The following is a 13847-nucleotide window of genomic DNA, read 5'->3' as shown; positions in this document are numbered from 1 at the left end:
TTTATCTTTCTAAAGTCTATCTTTTCTACCACCATCTCTACCCCTCAAGGTTTAGGGACGTGAGCTCTGTGGTCATCTCCACCCCACGATCAACGTGCTCTCCAAGTAAGACCACTGCATTTGCGTTTTAAAAACAAGTATGGACAAGGTTCCCGGCTGCAAAGAAATGATTTGATGAAGACCTATGTCAACAGAACATGCCCTTTGAACTGTTCTCCTGCGAGTCTGGGTGGGGAATTTTCTCTGACCCATTCCCACTGTACTATGAACAAAGGTATGCTCCTAACAGACAAAGATGAAAATACATAGAAGACAATTGGGTTGAGCCTATGGAATGTCAAAGGCAGCTGGAGAACTGAAGTAATTGGTTAGCATCGGCTAGGTTATGCTGTGTTAACAAACACCTTAAACTCTTACATTGTTCTCATTTAAAACTGACATCCAACATGGATAAGCCGAGGGTTTTGCTCATTTACAGTCAGAACCCAGGGATTACAGCAGGTTGAAGAGTAATTGGCAAACTGTGCACTGGTTTTTCAAGTTTCCGCCAGTTGGTCATACCAAAGGATGCAGCGATGTGCCAACATTCCATGTGTGGAAGGAGAGAAAATCCTGAATGTCCATCAGGAACCCCAATGACTACCGTGGATTGAACTGGCCCCTGAGGAGGATTCAGCCTCGGCTTTCAGCCTCCCTAACAACATGTTTCAGCTCCAACTATAGCTATGCTTCTTGAAGACCTATTATGTGCCACGTAATTTAGGCACTTTCCACAGTCACACACTCCATTTCTACAATCAGCCTAAGGCCAGTTAAACAACGGGTGAGTGACATGATTGCAAGCCAGGGTGTTTAACCACAAAGCCTTGGTTCCTTCTAATTCCCTGCCCATTTTTCCAATTTTGCAGCAAGTTACCAGGCCCGGTTTCATCTGGCACTTCCTATCAGACACGACTGTTGGTGTGCCCATCCCTAGAACCCTTATTGTGCACCTCCAGTGTCCACCTCACTGCCTTTGTGGGGGTGAGGGTCACAGAGCCACCATTTCTTTAGAGCTCTCCTGCTTTTCACTGTCATCATCCTGGCCAAAGCCAGGGAAGCAACAAGCAAGCTCCCACCTTTTTCTCCTCAACAATCCCCGCATCGAGTACATTTATCAGAGTGATGCTAAATAAGATGCAAGTGCAAATAATTTGATTTTTAAAACGTATGCTTCCTGTTGCCATAGATCAATTAAACCCTCTCCATTTTATTGCCGGATTGACACAGATGTATTTATCACTGTTTGCCATGGGAGCCCTGCTCTGCCCACTGTGTTCAAGCAGCTCAGCAAGCAACCGACTCCAATCACTAGGGACTCAGGGCCCTTGGGGATGTGGAATTTGGGATGGACACCACGGAGAACTCTGTCCCTTCCCAATCCGGGGAAAAAGGGAAATTGAAGCTGGAGTGGCTCATTAACAAGCTCTTTGCCTTGAGCAGATCACACAACTAGCACTGGCCAGAGCATAGGAACATTGTTGATCAGAGTAAAAATAAAATACGAAAACCTCAAAAACAAGTTCAAGGAAGAGTTTGGGACAATGGGTTCTCAAATATTCTTAGTAGCAGAAATCGGTAGGTAGAACCTCTCGAGGGCAATCTGACATCTTTATCAGACCCCTCTGACAATTCTGTCTCTAGGAATTTGTCCCAAGAAACTAATCAGAGTCCTATTCATGAGTATTACAAGAATATTTATAACGTATTTTTAACAGTAAAAATCTGGAAACAATCTAAACGTCCAACACTAAGAAATAAGAAACCATTAAAAACTGTAATGTAGTATTTACTGATAGGAAAATGCTTCCAACACAATGTGAGCAACAGCACATTTTTAAATATTTGGCATTATAAGAGGTTGGAAGACAATAAAGTGTCAGCAGTGGTGATTTCTAGTGGCAAGATTATCAGTGACTTGAAGAAAGAGCATTTCCTTATACTTTGTGTTGAACATTTCTATGTTGATCATGTTTCTATTTTTTTTAAAAAATCTTCAAAAAAGGGACGCCTGGGTGGCGCAGTTGGTTGGACGACTGCCTCCGGCTCAGGGCGTGATCCTGGAGTCCCGGGATCGAGTCCCACATCGGGCTCCCAGCTCCATGGGAAGTCTGCTTCGCTCTCTGACCTTCTCCTCGCTCATTCTCTCTCTCACTGTCTCTCTCTCTCAAATAAATAAAAATTTAAAAAAATCTTAAAAAAAAAAATCTTCAAAAAACAAGATCTCAGTATGATTTCATGCAGATGCAGACATTGGACTCGTGATCATTAATGCATTAAAATTCAAGAAGCAACATTCCTCCTCCTAGGCATTACCTGATGAGCTCCCTAAAGCCTCTATCCCCTATTCCAGTGTGGATGGCAATCACCTGTCCCTGGGAATCATGTCCAGGAAAGAGATGCAGGCTGAAAGGCAGAGGAGAGAATGTGTGTCTTTGAAGCCAGGCAGAAGTTTCATTCGGACCGGTTTTCCTGCTTCGATTTTCAACTTGCAACCTGACAGGGTACACACCAGCTCCAGAGACTTTCATTTCCCCAGGGCAGAGTCCCAGAAACAGTACAGCTCGAATTTCCACAACCTTCTGCATAGACAGGTAACCAGTTTACTATTGGCAGATCCAAAAGAAGCAGAAGATTCACAAGAATTAACGCAGGAGAGAAGGCAGACATGTAACAGGATAAAATTTTCTATGTACAGGGACTTAAAACCAAAGTTTAGAGCTTATAAATCCCTAAACCTCCTTCCCTCCAGCATGAACAGTGGCCATAGAAGAATCAGCAGAACAATTACTTTTATCAATGAGATTAACAATGTTGATGGTGTATGGTTATGAATTTATGGTAAGACAACAGAGAAGGATGTTCCTAATGTGAGTGGTTACCTGAAGACTGGTGCCCCCCTTTTAACTACTACATTGCCAAGAAGGAATACAATATGGCCACTTAAGACATTCGTATTGTAGTATATGCACAAAATAGCTCTGGAACTATCCAATGTTGAGTAACAGCAGGGCAGAGGAGAACCAGGAGGCTAAAAATAATCTACATGTAAAGAAGAAGGTTTTCCTCCTCTTTGCACATTTGTTCCTCCTAAAGTCTACACCGTGTGCGCACCCCTCCATTGCTCATCCCTGCCCCCATCCAGCTATAACCCAGTGTGGAGATCACACACCAAGAGGAACAGGCCCCTGACCAGATGGGACAGCACCTCAAACTCAACACTACAGAAATGTTCTCCTCTCAACAAAGGAGAATTAGATTCACAATTCCCCTCACTCCAAATCTGTTTTCCTAACCTTCCTCTCATTCAATTGCCCTGCTTCTAGAACCTGTCCTTTCTCATGATAAATCCTTACATATCGAGCCCCTTCTCACCACTGACTCTGCTCATTTCTCTCTCTCCCTCTCTTTCTTCTTCTTCTTCTTCTTCTTCTTCTTCTTCTCTCTCTCTCTCTCTCTCACACACACACACCCCTCCCAGGGTCCAGCCCCTTCTCTGCTAAAGGGAAGCAGGGCCTCCAAGTTTGACAAAGACAGCTCTGTTTCTTCAGAACTGACAACTCAGTCCCATGACCTGTCCCTGCTGACACACTCCCTCATGGGGCCAAGCCTCCTCCAACCCACATCCGGGCTCCCACCAGCAAGGCAGCCACAGCCTGAGCCACAATGCCCCAAGCTTCTGGAAGCCAGTCACACAGAAAGAGCTCCTTCCAATGACCAAGCAAAGAAACCCTCTCCATGAGTCTGCACTGGGGAACTTCTTAAGGGACACACATGTCCCAGGCACTATCTGGTCCAGGCTGTGTACTTTTGTCCTATCCTATCCTTTTGTCCTATCCTCAGACTGATGACCCTCTTTAACTTCCTTAGAGTCAGCATTTCTTTGTTTGGCATCCTCTCAACACTACACATCAGTTTGACTTTTCAATTTCCCTATCTCTCCAGAAGGATACCAACCTCTGTACCCACACACTCAGTGCCCACTGTCTTTCTACATAACCCTCTGGACACACCTTCCCTAAAGACCATGCAATCTCCATAAGGACCAGCCCAAAAAGCTCTGTCAGTTTAAAGTCCCCTCTACCTGCTGGTGACTTCACGCCCTGCATTGTGTCCATTTTCTCTCAAACTGTTATTTCCCAAGTGTCTGGACTCAGAGGCTGGGAAAGAAAAGACCAAGTCATGGAAACACAAAAATGCCTGAGCCCTGGAATGGGATTCCATCTCATCTCTCCTTCTACCCCAAGACAGTTTGTTCCTTTTGGAGGACGGCACAGGTCTCAAGGGAGCACTTAGAAGAAAAGCCCTACATGGAACCAGCTTATTAGGAAAACCACCACCCTGACCCCTGCTCATGTATCCCTCTGTTATCTGCTTTCCAAGTACCTCCTACTTCCCTCTTCCAAGCCCCCAAACCAGTCACAATGGATAACTTCAATGAAAAAACGAAATCACTGTATATTTTCCAATGGAATAATACAGAAGATCACACTTAACTTCTGCCAAGATTGGAACAGTTGTTAGAGTTCGCCTCCCTCCTGCCCCATGCCAACAGTGTCTGAATGGCTTCAAAATACCATCTGGGAGAAATCATCACAAAATATTTAAGGCTCCAATTCATTAAAAGAAAAAAAAAAATCAAAGGAAGAACACACACACACACATATATGCACCTTACCTGTGATTCAGCAAATCTCTGGGAGATGGGGTTATCCTGAAAAGCATTCCTAAACGCCCCCAAATGCCCCTGTTGGTTCCATCTCATTCCTTCCCCAAGAGTGTTCTAACTTATCTACGTGGTCATCAGTGACAAAGGTAAAGAACAAAGTAACACTATGATGGTCCCCCTTGGAGGACCTTGGAGGAGATGAAGGATGTCCACGCTCGCAGCCTTTTCAGTGGCACAAAGAGGCTAGCCAAAGATTCACCTGAAGCAAAGGCCCACTTCTGAGGTGTGATTTCACATGTCTCAGAGCCCCCACACCCTACGCAGAACTGGATGGTGATTTTCACCCACGGGCCATGACCAGGGGACTGGGCCTCCCTGGCCTGGTCTGCATCTTGTGAAGGGTACATACCTCAGAAGGTTAAAGCTCAGATCGAGCCTCTTTGCGAAATGTCCACAGTCCCTTCCAAGGTGCTCTGGAATTTCTCTGCAGTCCTGGCCTATGTAGGACACCTGGAAATTAAATGAAACAGAAACAACGTGGCAATCGGAAATCTCCCAGCTGCTCCCAACCCTGAGTCATTGATCTGAAGATTGCTTCTGCAACTTTGAACCAACGCGCTCCTCACACACAGAAAAAAGCCCCATTTGTGACTGCTTTCCTGATCAAATCAGCTTTGGGGTCTTCAGGGACTCTGCCAAGAGTTCCCCTTTCCTGGTACCCTTAGCATGATGGAGGCTAATCCCAGCACAATGGAAATTGGACTGAAATTGGCCAGATTCAGGTGTCCAGAAAAGGCCCCATGTCAGAGCACGCTGATATAAACACAGCAATCAGCCTCTCGTTTAGGGGCCTTTCCAACAGCTGCCCCTCTGGCTTTCCTCCTCCCTCTCCTCCTCTGTCCCCCTCCCCCGCCAAATACCCTGTTATGCACATTACCTCATAAAAGACACAGCAGATGCACTTACCAGCATTCAACCTGCAGGGTGCTGGAACAAATAGGGTTGGACAAGAAAACCTCCCCAGACCGCCAATCCCATCCTATTACTACTCCATATAAAACATCCCCCGCACTCTGTACAAAGCCGATTTGAAGGCGGCAGGGAAACGAAGGGTGGCCACAGCTTCCAAGAAGAGTCTCCAGGGAGCCTTTTGCAACCAACCCCACTCGGGCTGCAGAGCTGTTCCCTTAGGCCTTTCTTTACTTATTTTATCATCATTATTAACCTAGTGTATGTCCAAATATTAAGAAGCTGAATTGAAATTTGATGCCAGAATTTGACTGTAGGAAGGTCAGAGGGCTTTCTCACATCTCCAACCAATCTTTGAAAAACGTTTTTTACAGATAGTTGCCAATTCAACCACAGGGCACTAATTCCAAAATCCATAGAACAAACCCATGGGTGACAGTTGGCCAGTGGGATCAAAATATAGGATACTTCTCTAAAGGACTCCCTACCCCCAGCTGCCAGGTAGAAATTCGGGCCTATTCATGACTACAGTCTTGATCCTTCCTTCCCTGCCCTCCAAATGCATCTCCTCCTACACATACATGTAAGAATGTCTTGGAATAAGTAAAAGATTCCCCCAGGGGTTATGCTTCCTAATGGGGACAAGAATATGGTGGCCATAGAGAATTCAAGATATTAGGTTGAAATTATGATTACTAATATTCAGTCCTAAAACTACAGAAATAGCACTTTCATAGGACTTATTTAAAAAAAAAATCACACTGTATCTTCCTACACTCAGTTTCAAGTCTACTCCCAGCCCTGTCCTATCCAATGGGCACAGTACAGTATCCTGTACTCACGCTCTCAGTAACTTCATTTCTCGAGGAGAAAAAGTTTGGGAAAAAGGACAGAAAAATAGCAGATTCCGATAAAATAAGTTGGACTCCGGAAGACACAGACTAAAAAATAAAGGTCTCTAAGTTCAATCTAGCCACCTCCATTTTCTACATGGGACCTGTCCTTCCTCAGAACTCCTTGGGTAATAAACTTCTGCTTCCAAACACAGACGGAAATCATACAGCAAGAAGAGACTGGGGATATAAGGCCCCAATCAATCTAGGGACTTTAATTCCCCTGCGGAAGCCCACTCGATCAGCAGCCATTTCTGTAGTAGAATATCACAGTGACCTTGGAGGCCCATGGAAATCACCAGAAAACCCATCCCTTTCACCACATCATGCACCCAATCTCATAGGTATCGTTCAAGATCTCCGTGGTATATATAGCATAGAGGCTGAGGTTTAGATGTAGAAACGGAGCTCTGTCCTTATAGACTCACCAAGGACTCCATCTCGTAGGGACTCCATTTCTTGAAACCCCTCATGTTTTTAACAAAGAAACTAAGACTTCGGCGGCATGCCCACTGTAAGACAGCTTCGTAATGATAAAGTCCTGCACCAGGACTAGGAACTTCCAACTTGGGCACCATGGAGTTCTTATGAATCCACACATGGATGTGGATTTTCTTGATCAATAAACACCAGTGGCACATCTATCATCACGTTTTGGCTTCAAAAATGCATCTTCCTGGCTAAAAGGTTGCGACCTACTTCATGATATAGGACGTTGAGAGCCCCAGAGGAGCATTAGAACCTAGGTGGAGGGAGATTTGCTCCCCCTTTTCTTCTGTAGGATCCTCTTTCAGAGGCAAAAGGAGCACCAAGGAAGCTATCACCACGAAGCCTGCAGATCATTCACATGCCTAACGAGACATATCAGCTTGTTTTATTACAATAGCTTAACATAACATCCCAGGAAAACTCAAGCACAACTCTTTCCACAGTGGAGACCAAGTCTCTAAAATTTGGGATGAAAGCCAACCTGATAAGCCATCTGCATGCTTGGACACCCCACCACACCAACCAACTGGGGCATTTAGAGATGTGAGTTAGGCTGGCCACGTTTAAGGCTCCAAATCAGCAGGACAAGGTTTAAGGCTTAAAAGCAGCTAGCAACCACTGCCAGGCACAGCAACCAACACTCACAATGAGAACAAAGTCCTATTTAACAAGTACTCCTAGGTGGAAGACATTACCTCTTAGGGTATCAGGAAGCTTCTTGGAGCAGAGGCCTACCTACTGTAACAAGGCCCAAAGAGCCAGACCAAAAATAGTTTGCTACTTGAGCAAATAACGGAAGTCGAGATTAAGAGACCCTAAATGCCACAGAAGCAAGAGCACATCCAGAACAGGAGCCATTGCCTTCAGTGAGTTACTTTTAGACTAAAGAACCAAGTTTTGTACTTTTCATTTGCCTACCTTAGGTCTCCGGTATCGCAAGACTTCTACCTTGTGTGGAATGGTAACAGAAAGGGACACCATTACTGGGGAAATGAAAACTGATGAAGATTTCCCTGCCCTGCCCCCACCCAACCATAGAGGGATACCAGAGAGGAAAATAAGAAGGTCTGTGCAAAATCCCCACCCATACACATACCCAGCACCCCTGAGCAGAGGCCACAGGGAATTACTCAACTACAGGGGACTACAGATTTCTGTTTGCAGTTGAGACAGTCTGGGTCTCTGGACATCTCTAAGCATGGTAGAAGTGTTAGTTGACTGTGTAAGAAGACAATTATTTTCTGATAATATTCAGCCCAGGAGTGGAAAATCCTGGATTTTAAATGTGCAGTAGTGAAAGCTCTGTCAGAATAGAAACTGTCACGGGCTGCTACTTCCTAGCTGTTATCCTGGATGGGTCACAATCTCACAGAGCTGGTCTCGTCTTCTGTAAACTAGTCTAACACAAACCGCATCCCAAAGGTATGATGAGTAAGGGAACTAACATGTATTAAATGCCAACCACCTGGCTGTTAGCTAGTCGATCCTCATGAAATAGCCCAGTGAGTCATAGATCCTCAACTAACTTAGAGCAATGACAAGAGTACATGGCACTGTCCTCAGCACCTACTGGTCACTCAGTAAACAGGTGAATCAGACCAATACCCTTAAGAAAGGATTTGTTATTCCCATGTCTTAGGAACAAGATTTCAGGGTCCGAATTCCACGTTTGCATTTAGATCTACAATTGTATCGATGCCACTACTTGGTCATAAACTGGTGGAAAAAGAAGATTAAGAACTTTATGCTGATATAAATGTTGCATTCAAGCCAAGAGAAGGCCAAATAAAGTCAGATTCATGTTGAATAAAAAGATTTTACAGAGAAGAGTGGAGAGAGGGCTGATAGAAGCCCGTAGGACTCCTAAAACCCAGGGCAACAGCAGTCAGCCCACAGTGGTGTTGAAAGCAATGACCTAATTTCAAAAAAACATCATCCATCTTATTCAATTGTTTCAGTGGTGGTATGTTTGGTTTTTTGTTTTGGTTTTGTTTTGTTTTTCTATGCCCTCAAACCATCTCTTTATTTGGGGGATAGGTCTCTTTGAACCTAGAAAAAGTTCTATCTGGTTGTATGTTTGTATATTTAGGCAACATTGCAATAAGAACAGTATCAATACTAAGGGCTCATGGGAAGGCTTTTTTTTTTTTTTTTTTTAAGAAGACCCAACCAAAATTTAAGAAGTACCATGTGACACACATTCCAGGAACTACTTCTTGTTATGGCTGTCCCTAGAAACTAAAAAGGGCAGAACACTGAAAACAAAGCAAAAAAGCCCACACCTAAACCCCCGGCTGCCACTCAGATCCACTGGCCTAGGAGGTTCCAGACCTGGGAGACTAACACCCCAGCAGCATTTCCTCAGCCTGTCTTCTCAGCTCCTCCCCAGCAGCTCCATCTGCTTAGCACAGTCCCCTAATGCTCAAAATGCCTCACCCACAGGTTAGTAATTGCCTTTGAACCCTTTGAGTGGGCTAAAAGCAGGGGGTGCAGCAAAATAATCAAGTTAGGGAAACCGGGGAAGAGAGAAGGAGGCACAGGCAAGTTCTTACCCCTCCTATCAAGTGCTCCAAGTTATTAGAAGCTTCACCCAAAGAATGCTGGGTCTAAAATGCAGAGACCTAGGGTCTGCGGGGAAGGGGACATTCTTGGGCAGAGGCCCTCTCCTCCAACTCCTCCTTCTAGGCGGACATGTTCACTCCCAAAAGCCCTTTTCCTGGCCATCTAAGTAAGACTCATCATTTTTAACCTTTCCCACAGGCTGGTACCTCCCTGGCCTTCTCACTTCCAAACTCTGAGAATGTGAAAACATTTGCCCAAAGTCATCTCAAAAAACTAACTGTGCCTGACACTACCTGCCTTAGGCAATCCAAGAGGTGAGCTTCAAAACCTCAGAACTATTTCTCTAGGGCATGCAAGGAAAGGCGGGAGGAGGGCTGGCTTAATCAGAGGTTAAAAAGAGGGACCTGGCTTTTCCAGAAGGTAAAAGGCCCCTAGGCCCAGCATCCCTCCAGCAATGACTGAGAATACCTGAGGCTCCACTACAGGGCTGAAAGCAAGCGAGGCTAGGTGTCTGTCACCCCGAGTTGAAACTGGAATGTTGCCATTCCTCGGACACCAGTTCCAGAAGTCAGGTGTGGAATGAGTGCTTGCCACTTGTGACACCATGGAGGGAACTGGAGGGTTATTGGGCTCCGTGAAACAAGTTAGAGAAAGACAAATACCACATGATTTCACTTCCACGTGGAATCTAAAAAATGAACAAAGCACAAAAACAGACTCAAATACCAGAGAACAAATTGGTGGTCCCGGGGCGGGGGGGCGGGGAGGATAGGCAAATAGTGAAAGGAATTAAGAGGCACAAACTGTTATGAAAAAAGTCCAGGGGATGAGAAGTAGAGCATTAGGAATATAGTCAGTAATATTGTAATAACGTTGGTGACAGAGGCTAACTACCCTTGTGTTGAGCCAAGTATAATGCACTGAATTGTCAAATTATTATGTTGCACACCTGAAACTACTGTAACATGGTATGCCCACCCTATAATAAACTAAGAAATCAGATGCCAAAATAAAACTGGGGGACTTTAGCCTTCTAGCTGCCTTGAATAAGGGGCCTAGGATTGGGATCCAGAGGCAGATCTGCAGTGAGGACCCCAAACCTAGAGAGCCTGCCGGAATGCACTATGATTTTCATGGTCTTTAGCCGGAACTAGGCATTTTTGCCGTCCTGGGCACCTTAAAAAATAAAGAAACCACACACACACATATTCCTAATGTTTATATTTTACAACTTCATTAGTACAAGGACGCATATATTAAAATGTTCTCTTTGACCAAAGTTATTTTCTTCTGATTATTAAATGACACACTTTTTAAGAGCCCCCAGAAGTGCCATCAGCTGTGGGCATGGTCCCCTCTGCCTGACGGAACAATCAGCGCTGCCGGCCTTAGCAGTGCTAGGGACAGAGAAGGTGGAGGGGCCCTTGTCGACCTAGGGGGCCTTGCCCTCTCCTCCCACAGCCAGGGGAGGGGGTGGTGCCCTCACCAAACTAGGGCGGGCCTGGGCTCCTGAAAGAGTCGCCAGCTGGAGACGCAGCCCGCCTGCGGTGGGGCAAGGGGCCCTTTCCAACCTCGGGGTGGCCCCTTGCCCCAGCACTCCCTCCCCACACCGACTGCCCAACGCGAGGGCGGGGTTCGTCCTGGCGGACTTACTTGAGTTCCACTGACCACGAGCCCAGCCATGACGACTGGGCGGACGCGCGGCGCGGAGTGCAGGCGCGGAGCGGCGAGAGCCAAGCACCGAGCGCAGCGCGGCGGCGGGCAGCACGGCCCAGCGCGCAGTTCCGCACTTAAATAGTCAGCTGACCCGGCGGAAGCCCGAGGCGCGGACCGGGCGCTGGAACTCGGGCTCAGCTGCGCTCCCGGCCTCTTGCCCTCGGCAGGCCCTGGAGCGGGTGAACCTAGGCACGCCCCCCGCCACGCGCCGCCGGAGGTGGCCCCCAGCGCCCCGCGCTCCCACGGAATGGCCTGACCCCTTGACTTCCCCCATGGCCCCCGGGGCACCCCAGGACCTCATCGCCCCCCTGAGGGCCCAGGGGACCAAGAATAGCATCCCCCCAAAACTCCAAGCCCAGAACTCTACTCCTTTAGTCTAGTGGGGGCAGGCTAGGGAAGGAGGGCTTCGCATGAGGGAGGCCCCATCTGAGTCTTTAGTTAGCCGGGGACATGAAGAGCGGGCATTTCCTATATTTCACAATCCGGATTACATAACTGTCCTCAACTGCCGGGGGCGGGGGGGGGGGGTTTGGCCCGACTCCCCTCCCCAACTTTGAGGGGAAGGGGGAAAATGGAGAGGCTGGAAAGACACCGGGTGGGGAGGAGTTTCCATTTGTAGTGGGAGGAAGAGGGAATTGAATTTCGTTATAACAAAATGCTGGCTCAGCTAAAAGCATCCCGCTTACAGTAATAAACCCTAGAGAAGAAGAATCAATGATGTCCCCAAATTTCAGGTTTCTCTTATTCTTTCCCGTCTTATTTGTGAAGCCAAAGTCATCCATGCGGTCAAATTCCTCCTCCATTCCGCACTCCCCCCGCCCCGCTGCACCACCCCCCTTCCCCTCAGGTGGAAGTTGAAAGGCGACCTTTACTGCCTCCTCCATCAGGCTGGGAGGGCAGCTCATGCCTGTCCTCAACTGAAAGGAACCAAATTTTCCCCCTGTGAAGTTTTGCCTTCATGCCTCCATCCCCAGGATGCAGGAAGCTATTACCAAATACCACTTCATTGTCACATTATCACCAATCTTCTCTAGAAACTAAGAGCCAGCCTGGCCTTAACTGGCCTCTCTCCCCTGCTCCCTCCATACCAGTGAGTAAAGCTACCATTCCAACAGAGAAGGGATCCTGAGTGCCAGACTTCAGGTTCTACCCATTGCACGGCAACTGCTTCAACTCCGTAGAACTCTGTTGCCGGGGTGTTCCCAGGGCTTTTGTTTTCATTGTTCTGTGTGTCCAAACAGCCCTTAGAAACCCCTGTTTGTGCAGCTGATGATAATTACAGTCATGGTTAAGCATATTGTGGCTATCGTCATCGTCTCTCAGGCCTGGTGCCAACACATTGTAATACGGGCCCTCCTTGTCAGCATTCTGATGAGTGGTGTTGACCTCTGAGGGCCGACCCGCCTGCCCCTCTCTCTGCTGGGAGGAGCGGACATAGCAGAGTGGAGCTGTAAGAACAGAGACTTGGCTGTGTTTACTCTGGGGGTGGGGGAGAGTCAGGAAATGCTGCTACAAAAGTTCCTACAGGCCAAAAGAGAAGGCTTGCCCTCCAGTGATAAGGGGGATCAAAGGGAATCTTCCAGGCCTACTGGCCCACAGACCAGCTCCTCATGCTCCTCTCTCCTTCTCTGTTGGATACAGTCTCTCTGGTCCATTGTCCACTTTTGTCTGCCTTTCCTGCCCACAAAGGAAGAAGCGGGCCCAGGCCCTCACATTCATGACACACCGCCCTCTCCACCTTTCACCTTGGCCCTCCTAGAAGGCTTCTCTGACTGGCAGGAGAGGACATGGGGAAACAGGCTTAAAGCTACTCACAGATGAAATTGGAACCTACCCACTCTCACCCCAGCAGGAGAGTGCTTGAGGTCATCTCATCCATGCCCCTGTGTCCGTACACAGCTGTGTCTTCTGACCATAGACTGTTCTGCACACACTATCTGCCAATGATGCTAAAGTAGGCAGGGATCTTTTCTACCTTACCAGGACTTCCTCGCTATTTTTCCTTCCTCTACACGACTCTAGGGTGATCATTCTAAAAGCCTGATGTGACCCTACCTGAAATCTTTCAATGCTCCCAATCAACTAGTAACAGTCCAAAATCTCCAATATGTCCCTCAAGATCTTTTAGAATCCCATCATTCCCTACCTCTCCTGCCTCCTTGCCCACTTTCCCCCTCCTCTGTCTGGTCTTAGTTGTTCTGCCTCCTCGTCCACTCTTGTCTCCACTAGGTGAACGTATCCAGGAGACCCGCTGACGGCAAGGGACAGATAATTGGAGAAATCACAAACAATAAGGCTATAGTTCAGATGGATGTAGGCTTTAGTGTTAGAAATGGAAGCTGATGACAATACGGAGCTACTGAAAGTTCTTGAGCAGAGTAGAAATTTACTGAACTTAGTCGGGGAGGCTCCTCTAAAACCAGCCTGGGTTCACCTCTCCCTACTCGGTTCAGCTTTGGAAGTTATCTTCAGAAGAGAAGAACAAGGAGGAAGAAGAGAAGGAAAGGAGG

At 47.1% G+C, this 13847-nt stretch overlaps 1 protein-coding gene across 1 annotated transcript in view; it reads right to left on the bottom strand.

Moving 5' to 3' along the window:
- The window catches only part of LRMDA (leucine rich melanocyte differentiation associated), a 1057234-nt gene extending 1045879 nt beyond the window's left edge, over positions 1 to 11355 (bottom strand). The window contains exons 1-2 of the mRNA XM_044239885.1: positions 11275 to 11355; positions 5118 to 5218 (exon numbers count right to left, since the gene is read on the bottom strand). Coding sequence (XP_044095820.1) covers positions 5118 to 5218; positions 11275 to 11304 — 131 coding nt within the window. The 5' untranslated portion in view covers positions 11305 to 11355. The remainder of the gene's footprint in view (positions 1 to 5117; positions 5219 to 11274) is intronic.
- Positions 11356 to 13847: the final 2492 nt, after the last annotated feature.

The sequence above is a fragment of the Neovison vison genome, chromosome 2 (assembly GCF_020171115.1).
Source record: "Neovison vison isolate M4711 chromosome 2, ASM_NN_V1, whole genome shotgun sequence".
Lineage (NCBI taxonomy): Eukaryota > Metazoa > Chordata > Mammalia > Carnivora > Mustelidae > Neogale > Neogale vison.
Note: the sequence above shows the minus strand (reverse complement) of the source record. Positions and strands in the feature narration are given on the sequence as shown.